The sequence below is a fragment of the Chrysochloris asiatica genome, unplaced genomic scaffold (genome assembly GCF_000296735.1).
Source record: "Chrysochloris asiatica unplaced genomic scaffold, ChrAsi1.0 scaffold00160, whole genome shotgun sequence".
Lineage (NCBI taxonomy): Eukaryota > Metazoa > Chordata > Mammalia > Afrosoricida > Chrysochloridae > Chrysochloris > Chrysochloris asiatica.
The window spans coordinates 2,292,201-2,305,430 of NW_006408678.1; the positions used below are offsets into that span (position 1 = coordinate 2,292,201).

General features: G+C 44.3%; 1 protein-coding gene across 1 annotated transcript in view; it reads right to left on the reverse strand.

Moving 5' to 3' along the window:
- Nucleotides 1-13,230, reverse strand: part of STAB2 (stabilin 2) — a 241,210-nt gene that overhangs the window by 63,942 nt on the left and 164,038 nt on the right. The window contains 7 exon segments of the mRNA XM_006871122.1: nucleotides 500-646; nucleotides 3,614-3,703; nucleotides 5,141-5,317; nucleotides 7,542-7,601; nucleotides 8,468-8,608; nucleotides 9,556-9,702; nucleotides 11,349-11,432. Coding sequence (XP_006871184.1) covers nucleotides 500-646; nucleotides 3,614-3,703; nucleotides 5,141-5,317; nucleotides 7,542-7,601; nucleotides 8,468-8,608; nucleotides 9,556-9,702; nucleotides 11,349-11,432 — 846 coding nt within the window.

Genomic DNA, 13,230 nt, shown 5'->3' on the forward strand with positions numbered 1-13,230 from the left:
AATGGTGCTTGGCTCAGGAGGAAGTCCATACAATGCTGCTAAATAAACACGTAAAGAAATTAAAGTACAGGAGGCATGTACTGCATTCAATCACATAAAATTGTTATTTCTATGGGTCAAAATTGGTCAACTATGGGAATTTCATATGACTTAACGGCAGAAATGGCAAGAAAAAAGGATGTTCCAAGAATGAGTGAGGGATGGAATGGGTGGATGGGTTTGAGAATGACTCATGGTTGGCACCTAATGAATGTTTCCTTAATGATGACAGAATGAATGGGTGTGTGGACAGTGGATAGATGAGCATGTACCAGATCTGTGTAGAACTAATCCATAAGCTAAGCTTATGGATTCTAAGTTTGAAAAACAGTCATTTGGTCCTCCGATCTCTTGGGTCCTGGGCTCACTGAGGACCCGCCCTTAGTGGTGTCATTATGGATCCTGAGGACTGTTTTTTGAGTCAAGCTTCCCTTACTACAGTGTTGTTTTGGGGACTGACCGAGATATTGAAACTAGCAAAAGTGTCACAGCGGCCCCCCAGAGTGGGGTCAATCAGCAGACAGTCGATGCCATAGGCCACACCCAGGTCAAATAGGAGCTCCCGCTGCACAATCCTGCATGTTTGGCCATTCAGAAAGAGCTCGCCCTGAGAGACAGAGAGAGAGAAGACTGTCAAAAATCCTGCTCAGACTTCGCTTCTTCTCAGCCACATGTGTGAGTAAGACCTGTCAGATGCAGAACTGAAAACAAAAACAAAACATTCAAAGTCCAAAATGAACACATAGGATGTACCAGTTACTGTTCTAAGTGCAAATTGAAAACATTTTAATGGCAACCCTAGGATGTAGATACGATGATTAGTTTACTCATTTTGCTCTCAGCTCTGATTCACGGCGGCCTTATGTAGAATAGAATGAAGGCTGCCCAATCCTAGGCCCCCCTTACAAGCATGGCCATGTTCGAGTCCTCTGTTGCAGCCACTGTTTTGATCCAGCTCACGGAATGTCTCTCATCATCACTGATCCAGCATGATGTCCTTCTCCAGCAATGGGTCTCACCTGATGACGTGCCCAAAATGAGCAAGACGATGTGTTGCCACCCTCGCTCTCGGAAGGATGTACTCTGGCTGTACTTCCTCTAAGATGGATTTGTTCTTTCATTTAACAGGCAGTGAGGAGTTATGAAACATGTTGGAAGTCACACAGCCAGTCAGGATTGGAGCAGGCATTCACACCTCGGCTGTTGGCCTCTGAGTCCACTGTCTTGGCCACTCTGCAACACTGCCCCTTCCAAGGTGGAAGCATGTGCAGGCGGGTGACAGGGTAGAGCAGGGTAGCTGGCTGTGGCCACTTGCTCTGCAGTGACCGAGTAGTCTTATATCGGGTTAGTACCTATCAGGGTTCTGGGAACAGCTTTCTAAAATCAGTAAGTGATTGGCTTTAACTTGACAATGACAGCAAGGATGTACCCACTCTTCACTTATCGGCATGATTAGGTTCCAATCCACTGCCAACGAATTGATGACGACTTATTGTGACCCTATAGGACGGATTTCCAAGACTATAAACCTTTATTGAAACAAACAGCCTCATCTTTCTCCCATGGAGCAGTGGGTGGGTTTCATCCACTGACCTTGTAGGTAGCGCTTAACCCACAGTGCCACCAGAGTCCTAGGCATGGAGGATGACCACATCAGATCACAAAGTGGAAGATGACAACAACATTACAGAACTTCCAAATTACATACATCATTATATAACTTCCAAATGACATTGCTACATAACTGCCAAATCACTGAGAATTATGGCCCAGCCAAAGGGACAATAACCTTAACCAGCCAGTATTACTCTCGCCTAGCACCACAATTTATGTTAATGTGCAAAATGGTCAGATAGTAGATTTTTTTGTTATTGCTCTAAGTGTGAGGTGTTGGATAATGAGAGGGTCAGTAAATGAGGAATAAATAGGTGTAACGCCTACTCATTTTTCAAGTGTCCAGGCATTGTCCAAACTGTGCTTTCGATACATTATTTCACTTCATGCTTGCAACAAACCCAGGGCTTCCTTCCCCAAGTTTACTTAGGTAATAAGTTGATGAATACTCCCTTCCCCACTAAGAAATAAAATACTTTTAGGAAGTCTGTGAGAAGAAAAAAGGATAAACCTCAGCATCTACTAATGGAGTGGAGATAGATTGACTTAGTGGAAAGAAAACTCTAGATGAAGCCCTGACTTACTCACTGTGTGAACACGGGCAAGTCCCTTCTCCAACTGTCTGCCTTTCCCCACCAGGTAAATAGTGTTAATAAACCTTAATGGATGTTGTTGTTGTTAAGTGCCATCGAGTCGGTTCCGACCCATAGTGACCCTGCATAGGGTTTCCGAGGAGCAGCTGGTGAGCTTGAACTGCCAACCTTGCATTTCAAATGGCTTTGCAGTCTGGTGCATTAACCCACAGTGCCACACCAGGCCAGGGTTACTATAAAGATCCAACTAAATTATAAAGATCCAACTAAATAGTATGTTATAAGGTGCTCTAAAACTACATTAGTGCACAGAATAAGCAGTGAACATTTTCCTACTTGTTCTCTAATGTGTATCCACTTAGGCCTAGAGAGATAAGACGGCTGATCTCACAGGTACATGTATATTAGGATAACCTTCTGAAAGTTGGAAGATAAAGATGCTAACACTCTTCAAATTTATATATAAATTGAAAATTATTTTATATATAAATTGAATGCAATTCCAATTCAAACCCCCAAAGGATCCTCATCATGAGATGTAAGTAGAATGTTGTAAGGGACGTCTCAGGAGGGAACTGACTCCTCTGGGGAATGTTTCCTTTTTGCCTTCTTCCTCCTGTCTGGAAAGTAGACATGATGACAGGAGCTCCAGTAGTCACTTTGGGCCTTGAAGTGACTTTGAGACTAGAACCATGTGCGGCAGAGCAGAACTAACTCCCCGCCCCCCCCCCACCCCCCCATGCAGCTGCCGTACTAGCCCCGAATTGGCTACTTTCAGAGTTCTTTTTAAAAAAAGAATCAATTCTTGTGTATTTAAGTCACTGACATTTTGGGGTTCCCATTATATGCAATTGAACTAATTCTATCAGACCCATTCATTCTAATGGAATTATGGGAAGGTAGACTGGTTCAGGAACTAGCCAGGGAAGGAGAAAGTTGTACACATGTTCTCTGTTGGCTGATTGAGTGGGTACAGCCGGGTAAGAAAGTTGGGGGCAAGGCCACAGTGGAACTGGGAAGGAAGAGAAAGCAATGACAGAGAATTCTTGCTTCAGTGAATTATTTCACATGAAAATAAATGACCTACCTCTGTTCCAACCAAACCAAACCAAACCAAACCTAACCAAGCCAAGTCAAACAAAACAGAAAGTCACTCTCCTTGTGGAAAGAACTTCCTGCTACATGTGACAAGGGCTGGTGAGGCCTTAGGTTTTTCAGATCCACTGATTTTCAGAGGACCCCCCCCCCCCCCCCCCCCCCACCAGAAGGCAATGAGTGACAATGATGAAATTTTCTTTGAGGGAATCATTTTAGGGAAGGTGCTGCTTGTTACTGTGTTCCCACCCCACCTGGGTGACAGTACTCACAATGCTGCTGGCAGCTCCACATGTCACACTCAGCTCGGAACCTTGCAGGGTCTTCCAGGTGGCAGATCTGGGGAGATCCACTGCTAAAACCTGAAGGAGCAATGGTGTCACTTTCAGATTCCAAATCTAAGCTGAAGAAGACCCAAGCATCTTTGCCAACAAACCAAAGTCAGTTGTATGTTTCTCCAAGAATTATAGCCATCCCAGCTTTAAAATGACACCAAATATAATAAAAAAGAAGAAGAATCATGAATGGGTTGCCTAGGAGGTTGGAAGTTCCCTCTGGAGGGAAAGTCTCAGCCAGCTGGTCTGTGCTCACTGGCCCTTCCATTCCTATCTATGCTTGGGGGTCCCTAGAAGATGAAGCCAGTGACAGGGGCAATGAACTAAGTGCTGAGAAATGGCATGGGCACTATGAATTAACCAGAGTCAGGGCTCTTGGTGTTCTCAGACTTGATTGGCTCATTCCTGGAAATGAACAAGGACACTGTTTGAGGACCCACAGTGACAGGTCTTAGCAAGAGCTTCCATGGTTCCGCTTCCCTGATCTCAGTGGATCCCAGATGATCGGTCAGTTTTTTGACAGGAAAGTTTGGAATTGGGAGAGAAAGACTTCATCTAGAGAAACTTGGGAACTGTTGGCAGCTGGCTTTTTTATTTTTTAGTCATAGGAGCTAGGAAAGAATAAAAGCTCATCTGCAGAATAAGAAAAGAATCCTGCTCTTAGGTATGATTAAAGTTAGAATAACGGCCAGAACACAAAATGGAACCGTGTTCTGTTCCCGGTGAGCTGCAGGAAACCCAGAGAATCTATACCTTCTCTCTCGTGATGTCCTGTAGAAGACTGGGTGGGCAAGAGCTGTTTCCACCTTACAAGTATTTAGGAAAACTTATTGCTGCTTTTAAGTGCTGTCGAATTGGTTCCAACTCAAAGCAACCCTGTATAGGGTTTCCAAGGCTATAAATCTTTGCGGGAGCAGCAAGCCTCATCTTTCTCACGTGGAGCAACTGGTGGGTTTAAACCACAGTTAGTGTTTATTCTAGAGAGCCACTGTGCTCCCTTTAGGAAGGCGTGGGGGCTCCTTTTTCCAGGAGGCAGAGTAGGAGGGATGCCTCTACAAGTCAAGGAACACCAAGGACTGCTGGGAGCCACCAGAAGGTAGAAAGAGGCAAGGAAAGATTCTTCAGAGGGAGCATGGCCCTGCCCACACCTTGATTTCAGACTTGTAGCTTCCAGGACGGTGAGAGAAGAAATTTCTGATGTCTTAAGCTGCCCAGCTTGTGATAATTTGTTATGGCAGCTCTAGGAACTTGTAACATGGCATGGATATATCTTCTCCTTTCTTCATTTGCCTGGAAGGATTTGACACAGTAGGACTCCTAAAGGAATCAATTGACCGTTGACCAGTAAAAGGGAGATATAGTGGGTACTCAGCAGATCTGCTTCCCGCTACATTCTGACTACTTCTGGGCCACAGTGTCTTGGTGCCTGGATATGGTCCTCACTTCTGCCTGAGAACAAAATACCTTGGAATCTCGGATCACGTGGAACTTCAAGTACTCCTTCAGCTTGTCCTTGTTCTCTTGTTTGAAGAGGAAATCCTGTTGTTGAGGGGGTAAGGCTTGGAGAGCTTGGTCCGTGGGCCAGAAGAGAGTGACTGGGATGTGGATGGGATCAGTGATGAGACTCAGCAAACCTGCATCCTGAAACACAGGGAACAGCCCCACATGGTATGTTTCCATCCTGCACAGCAGGGCCCTGTTGTATAGGTGACCAGCTCGGAGGTTACTGGCCCAGGCTTACTGGAACTCCAGCTGATACCAAAGTGATACAGCCAGAAACCAGAGGGTCATCACACCCCAACCATTCCAACTCACACTGTCTTAGAGAGTAAAGCAGAGAGTCAAATTCTGGCCCATTGCTAATAGGAAAACGAATTTTAACAAATATCTTTTCTACTGTTGTTTTTGTTAAATGCTGTCGAGTCAGTTCCATCTCATAGTGAACCTTGTGTAGGGTTTCTGAGGAGCAGCTGGTGGGTTTGAACTACCAGCTTGTGGTTTTCAGTTGATCCTACAGAGCCACATCAGGAGTCCTGTGTTGTTGTTGTTAAGTACCATTGAGTCAGTTTCTGAGGAGTGACTGGTGAGCTTGAACCACCGACTTTGCCATTCAAACTGACTTTGTAGTCCATTAACCCACAGTGCCACACCAGGAGTTTCCGAGGCTATAAATATTTACTGGAGCAGAGGGCTTTATTTTTCTCCTGCGGAGTGACTAGTATGTTTGAACCACTGAACTTGTGGTTAGCAGTCCAATGCTTAACCCATGGCACCACCAGGACTCTTTAATATTGAGATGGTTAAGTGCTGTCGAGTCAGTTCTGACTCATAGCTGTATATGGTTTGCGAGGAGTGGGTTTGTGAGGAGTGGCTGGTGGGTTTGAACCGTGCACCTCTGGGTTAGCAGTCCAGTGCTTATCCTACAGTGTCACATGAACACTCATTGAAATAGTCCTGTGTAATTATAAGATTTCTGGTTTATATGCACATAAAAAGAAATAATGAGTAGAATGGGTATGAATTATTGAGCACCTTGTATATGCCAAGTAAAAAAAGCAACATTGCATATGCCTTTGTGTGTGTGTCTGCCATTCTGTTCTTTTTTTTAAATGTTTTATTGTGAATTATGTGATAGTTTATATGGGAGAACTTTAGTTTTACATTCATTCTATCATATATCATCTCATTGCCATGGTTACAATCCCCTCCATGCATCATCAACCAACCAAAGGGTATTATACCCTGCAAGGCTGTCCCCCAGTCGTCACATTGCATATGCTTTTGTTTTGTTCTCATCTTTCCAACAATCCTCTTAAGTTTCTCTTATTATCCCCTTTTATTGAGACTCAGAGAAGTTTTCTAACTTTCCAGGAACTCTTGTCTTTAACCAGACTCTAGTGCACAGAGTAAGCCCTGGTGTGGCGCTGTAGGAAAAACACTGGACTGCTAACTGCAATGTCGGTAGTTCAAATCCACCAGCCACTCTTGGAAACTCTATACAGGGTAACCAGGAGTTGAAGTTGACCTGACGGTGTACAAGAGTGCACAGATGTGGGCGTGTCTGTGAGGTGTTGGTGTTAGGTAGGTAAGTTTCCTTAGAGATTTTGATGTTGAAACCTTAAATTCTCCATTTCTAAAATGCTTCCCAGGGAGTCTGAGATACAGACCATTTTGGGAACCACTGGTCTAATGAAGAAGTTTATAGATTGTGCTTTGGGGACCCCAGGTTTCTAAGAGTCTGTCAGAGATTTTTTTGTGTTTGTTGGGGGGAAGGGAGCTTCTGGAGTGCTGGGTTTTCTCCTATGTGACTTTCCTCTCTATTCAGTTTGTGGGGATGGGCTTTGAAGTCAGAAAGACATGTTTGTGGATCCTATTTCTACCTGTCTCACAGACACAGAGCCCCTTACTCTCTACTGCAGCTTCTCCAGCTCTGTAATGAAACTGAGAAACCCGACTTCCCAGGCACTTACTTTGGTTGGAGCACTGAATCATAGAGGCAAAAACCTGGGACAGGGACCAACCTTTGGGACCTACTGTTGTCTGCCCCCACCCCACCCCCCCAACCTCAAGTACTTCAGTTCCTAGTTCTGCCAGTGTAGATTACCTATCCGAACAAACCACTCAGTATTTTGAATATGGTGTGGAATGGTTTTGCTTTCCACAGACTTAGGATTTCCCCCAACAATCCTATGGCAGGTGCACACAAAACAAAACAAAACAAGACAAAACATCACCACGAAAACCAACAGAAATAACTAACCCAACCCCTCCAAAGCAAAATCAAAACCAAACCTAAAATATGTTAGGGTAGACTGTCCTCTGAGTTAAAATTTCCCCTAGGTTAAAAAAAAATTTTTTTTTTTACCTGTATTAGGTTGCTAAATTTGTTGTAGCCATGGTTTTTTGCCACGGTTGTAAGATTTTGCTGCAAAGATAAAAGGAATGAGAATGACATCTTTCCTCATCCAGTTTACAAAGCACTTGAACAAAAGCTCAACTGAATAAAATACAGAAAAGACATGGCTGGTTCTGTAGACTGGCTCATTAGCACCACTGTCCCTCTGATCTACCCATGTCTGTTTTCTGATGGATACATGGATTTCCTAAGTATCCATGACGGTTAGTGGCCTTGGTTAGATTTGAGGGTGGAGAAAGAGAGATCACAGTTACCAGAGATATTATATAATTATATAAAAGTAAACCTGCAGTAGACCTCTCTCTTAATTGATGCGGAAAGGTGATTTTAACTTGTATTTTTATTTATTAATATTAGTCAGGAATCTTCATTGCCAACAACAATATACTATACCTTGCTTAAACTAAAAAGGAGACTTGGTATTACTCAATCTGTTGGAAGACTAGAGTTTAATTCAGATGCTGCACAGCTGGGAACAAAGTATTCCAGGAATGTCTGCAAGGAGAGAAGGCCCGCCTCTAGTCTCCCCTCCGAGGATACCAGAGACTGAACACCAGAGGTCTCTCCCCGGGGACTTGCCAGAGGATCTGATCTCTCTGCTAGCAGCCATTAACTACTACTTCATGCTGTTTCTTTCCACCTCCAAGTCCCTCACAAGTACTGCAAAAGAGTCCAGCTGAAAGGGACTCTGGGAAAATGTTGTATTCACATTTCCAGCATCCTTAGTGCATAAGACATGCACTAGGTTTTTAATGACAGTTTGAGATTGAAGCAGCAAAATGGAAGCATTTCAAATGAAGTCTCAAAATCAGAATTGAGGTAATATGGCGTTATGGGTCACTCCATGCTGAGCACACAACAACGAGTTTACTTACCAGAATCTTTCCAGAGGCATCTTTAGGGGTGATAAGCAAGTTTTGGGGAGACAGCAGTTTGTCTATGATGTGGATGATTCCATTGGTACTGATGATATCACTGGATATGATCTTAGCCTTGTTATTTAAATACACTGTGTCCTGAAATCACACAAACAGAAAAAAAGAGACATGAGCACAAAGAGAAACAGACACAAAATTGCTTTTGCCAGAAAGTTACACCAACACATTAAATCACCATGAAAGTGCATGATTAAAGCAGAACTGTGGGCAAATCTGAAGACTGAAGTTACTCACACCACCATCTTAGTATTTGAAAAAAGAGACAAGAAAGTACTTTTCACCCAGAGAGTCTAACAGTAAATGATCGCCTGAAAACAGTCATTTGACTGTGATTCTCAAATGTGTAATAAATAAGCAGATCAAATTGGCTTTTCATTAACATGCATGGCCCCCTCACTTTTTCCCCTTTGCAATGAGTTCTACAGCCACCATTTGGTTCTCCATTGTAGGCAGGGGGAGGACCAGGATGGGCAAATGACTGTGATCAAAAGTTTTCAACTCTTTCCAGCTTCTGATGAATTAATGCTACCAAAAATAGTCCCAATGGCTTCTTGCAGCGGCCCTGCCTCTGAGACTGGATTCCAGTTCTAATATTTACTCATCTGTGACCTTGGATAAGATACAATCGTTTCTATAATACAGGCCTGTTTTGAAGATTCGATGAGTGAGTGCATATCCAATACTTAGAATAGCGTGCATATAGAAATCACTTAATATATGTTGATACTGTAATTATAGATACTACTGGTCTTATCCAAGGAGCTCTGGTAGCATACTGGTTACAAATTGAGCTGCTAACCTCAGGGACAGCAGCTCGAAACTACCAGCTGTTCTGTGGGAGAAAGATGAGGCTTTCTGCTCCATAAAGATTTACACCCTCGGAAACCCTGTACAGGGTCACTATGAGTCGGAACCAACTGCACAGCACATAACAACAACAACAATAACAATTGGTCTAATTCTAAGGAAGTGGAGGGGAGAGGACCCAAGGAGAGTTAGCACCTTCCTTAGGTGGCCTTGCTTACCTGAGAGACCGAGATGACAATTGACTCTCCTTGGAGGGAGGTTACATTTGGGGTCAGTTTCAGGTTTTCCAGAAGCAGCTGGTGGCAGGAGATCACATGGTAGCGGAGAACCTGAGCCATTATGCCCTGTCTGTCCCAGTCTTTCAGCTGCAATAAACAGATCAGAGGGTCCAGGCAGTGCCAGGCGCTCAGTCCAACCTCCTCTTGTGCTTTCCTCACTCCATCCTCTCCTGAATCTCTCTCCCCACTCAGACCCTGGGAGCTGGGTCCTCAGGGTTGGCTTGGGGTCAGGATTACAGCATAGAGCAAGAAAGGGGCCCTAGTTCCCCTTCTTCCTCCATTGCAGCATCTCAGAGTAGAGGCAATTAGGGGTTCTCTGGTCCAGCGGTTCCCCGCATGTCTTCTAAGGACCACAAATCCTAGGAGATGCTACTCTTCCATGATAGATGCTGGGAAACACTGAATAGTAATCCCCTTTCTAGAGAAGGGCCAGGGCCAGAAGAAACCTTTAGTATGGAAATGATCACAATGCTTCTCCATTTGTAAATCAAACTATGAACAATATTAGCCATAAAGTAAGTTTAATAAAAAGTCCACAAGTTTTCATTGCTTCCTGATAACACTTCTGATGGGTTCCCCAACCCCCAACTATCAAATATTCAATTATTTCAAAAATTATTTTTGGGTATCCCTTTTGCTGGAGTCTATAATACATGCAGTTGTGTTTCATAGAAAATGTAGTAAGTTTTCTTGGCACCTGGGAAAATAGAAGAATGTAAGACGTTGCCCCTGATCTGACAGAATTCAGGAAACAGCACTGGTGTGGTGTTGTAGGATCAGCACTGGACTGCTAACAACAAAGTCGGCAGTTCAAACCCGCCAGCTGCTCCTCAGAAACCCTGTACAGGGTCTCTGTGAGTTGAAACTGAATCATGGGCACTCATCAACAACAACAATGACAACAACTGTCATGTGATAGGAGCACACTGGGCATGGGAGCTATCAGGCTGGTGGTTTGAGCCCACCAATTGCTCCATTCCCACAAAGCTTCAGAAAGCTTATATAGGGTCACTGTGAGTCAGAAGCGACTCCATGACACTTGATAGCAACAATAAAATATATGCATGGAAGGGAGCTATATGCAATGGCTAAGGACACCAGTACTGGAGCCAGGTGTGTGGGTCCAAGTTCTACCACTTGCTAGTCGGGTGACCTTGGGAAAGTCACTTCCCTCAATGTCTTCAATGGTAAAATAGGGATAATAATAGTACGCAACAACGACAACAGTAATACTTAGCTTCTAGTGTTGTTATGAGGACCAAATGGGTTCACGCAGACAGAACCTGGCATCCTTGATGATTGGGAGCTGTTCTTATTATTAATGGGAAATCTAGTATGAAATGTCCCAATGAATGGTAGACCAGTAAAAGCTCTAATTACAGAATGGATTTAAGTTACATTAGCCCAATTTCCTGCCCTCCCCCTGTCCCCCTTTGTCAATGGGAACTTTGGATCACTTGTGAGTTACTGATTGTCTCCAACCTCCTGGTCCATTCAGAATTTGTCCTTTAGAGTGCCTTTGGCCAGAGGTTACCCCAAATCCACTTGGATGTTTGCCATGACAATGGAATCCCTGTGCTCAGAGACAGAGACAGTCCCTTTCATTGACGGTCAGCTCCAGAGGGTCCTAATTCCCCTGCCCAGAAAACATCTCCAGTGTGAGTTCTAAGACAAGGCCTAGTAGACTGTTCTAGTCTCAAACCTTCTTTGCCTGCCCACCACCACATGCTTACCCGGCTGTCCTCATCAAAGGCTGTTGACAAAGGTGCGAAGACAGTGAAGGGGCCTGGGCCAGACATATCTCCCACAGAATGCTCCTGAGGATGGAAGATCCTTACATCACTTACTTAGCATAAATATAGGTGGGGTTTCATAGCAATGTGAGAGAGAGAGTGTTGCAGAAGGGATCTATAATTGAATGAAGAGATCTGTGAATTCCATTTCAAACCCAGCTCTGGTCATTGAAGTCCTGTTTATTTTTCTTTCTGGTTATAAAATGAAAACATGTTCATTGTATACGTTTTTTTGAAAATGTAGCATTAAAAAGGATAATAACTATCTGTATTTGGCACTTTAGGATAATAAGCACTGGAATGCTAACCATACAGTAGACAGTTCAAACCCACCATCTGCTGTAGGAAACCCTATACAGGGTTGTTATGAGTTGGAACCAACCAGATGGCACAACAGACAAGCTTAAGACTTAGATTGACCTCTTGTGGTTTTAGATATTCTTGGCTGGTGTTTCTTCCACAGGTAAATATTTTACATAGTAGGGATAGTGATACAAATCTGGAGTCCTGGTGTGGTGCTGCAGGAGAATGCGCTGGACTGCAAGGTCAGTTTGAACTGCAAGGTTGGTGGTTCAAACCCACTAACTGCTCCCTGGAAACCCTATACAGGGTTGCTATGGGTTGGAACTGATTCAATGGCACAGAACGACAACAACAATACAAATATACTTTTGGCTGGTTCCAGGCTGCAGCCAGGGGAGCCAGGTAGGGAACACTCCGGTGAGAAGGGAGGGGGATCTCATGAAGGAAACGTTCATATAGTAAACGCACAGCTTCCAAACTATCATAAGATCTCGGACTTCAATTTCCCGAACTCGCTTTTGAAAAAAATCATGCTACTAAGGAAAATACGGGCATCTTAAGACTCTCACCAAAGGACCAGCGGGACCGCTCTGACCACTACCCGGCCCCTGCAGAGTTTATAGAGGGCATGACTAAAGCCAGCCCGTTCAGAAAGTGGCATTTCCAGCACACACAAAAAAACTAAACAAACAAATCTGCAAGAAACTACACGACTCTCCCCCCAAATTTCCCTGCCCCAGCTTAAGATCTCAGCATGGACATCAGGCAGGACAGTTTACCCATGGCACAGAGAGAGGGAGCAGGGCGGCAGCTTTTGACGTCACCTGCTGGCCCAAATCTGAAGCCGTGTATCTGAGCCCAGGCAGAGCACATCTCCTTACTCTCAGTAGCAGCATGGAACTTCCAGCTATTGTTCTAGCAATAGAAAGTAACCTGTAAACCCGCAGCATAATAGGACTCAACCATTCCGAGATCTGCACTGTGTACTCGCAGATAACTGATAACAACTGGACCAAGCTTCTGAGGCAGTGCATCCGAGTTTGGGCGGACACGTAGCCTTTCTCCCAGGCAACAGATTAGAATCTCCAGCTAACAACCTTGCAACCCGCGGCTGGGCTGCTGCCTGAGTTCACTGGGCAGGACAAACTCAAGGCAATCTATAAAACCCCAACAGAACAGGTCGCAACCATCCCAAGATTGGCGCTGAGCACATGCAGATAACTGACATAGACAAAAATAGCAGTCGATCTTTCTCCCATTAACTCCCCAATATATATCTGCCCACCTGTACGGCAGTGGCCAGAGGAGAAGCCTGAACGAGGGGTCATCCCCACCCCTGCTGGAGGCTTCTATTTGCACACACACTGATGGTGTAGCACACAGAAGTTGACCAAACCCGCATCTCTGCTCCAAAGTGGTGATTTCTGTCTATGAATTTATATTACTTCTGCTTTTGGTCCTTGTGATCACACATCTTTCCTGGAGGTGGGAGCTTTTCCTCCCTACGTCACCTAAGAAG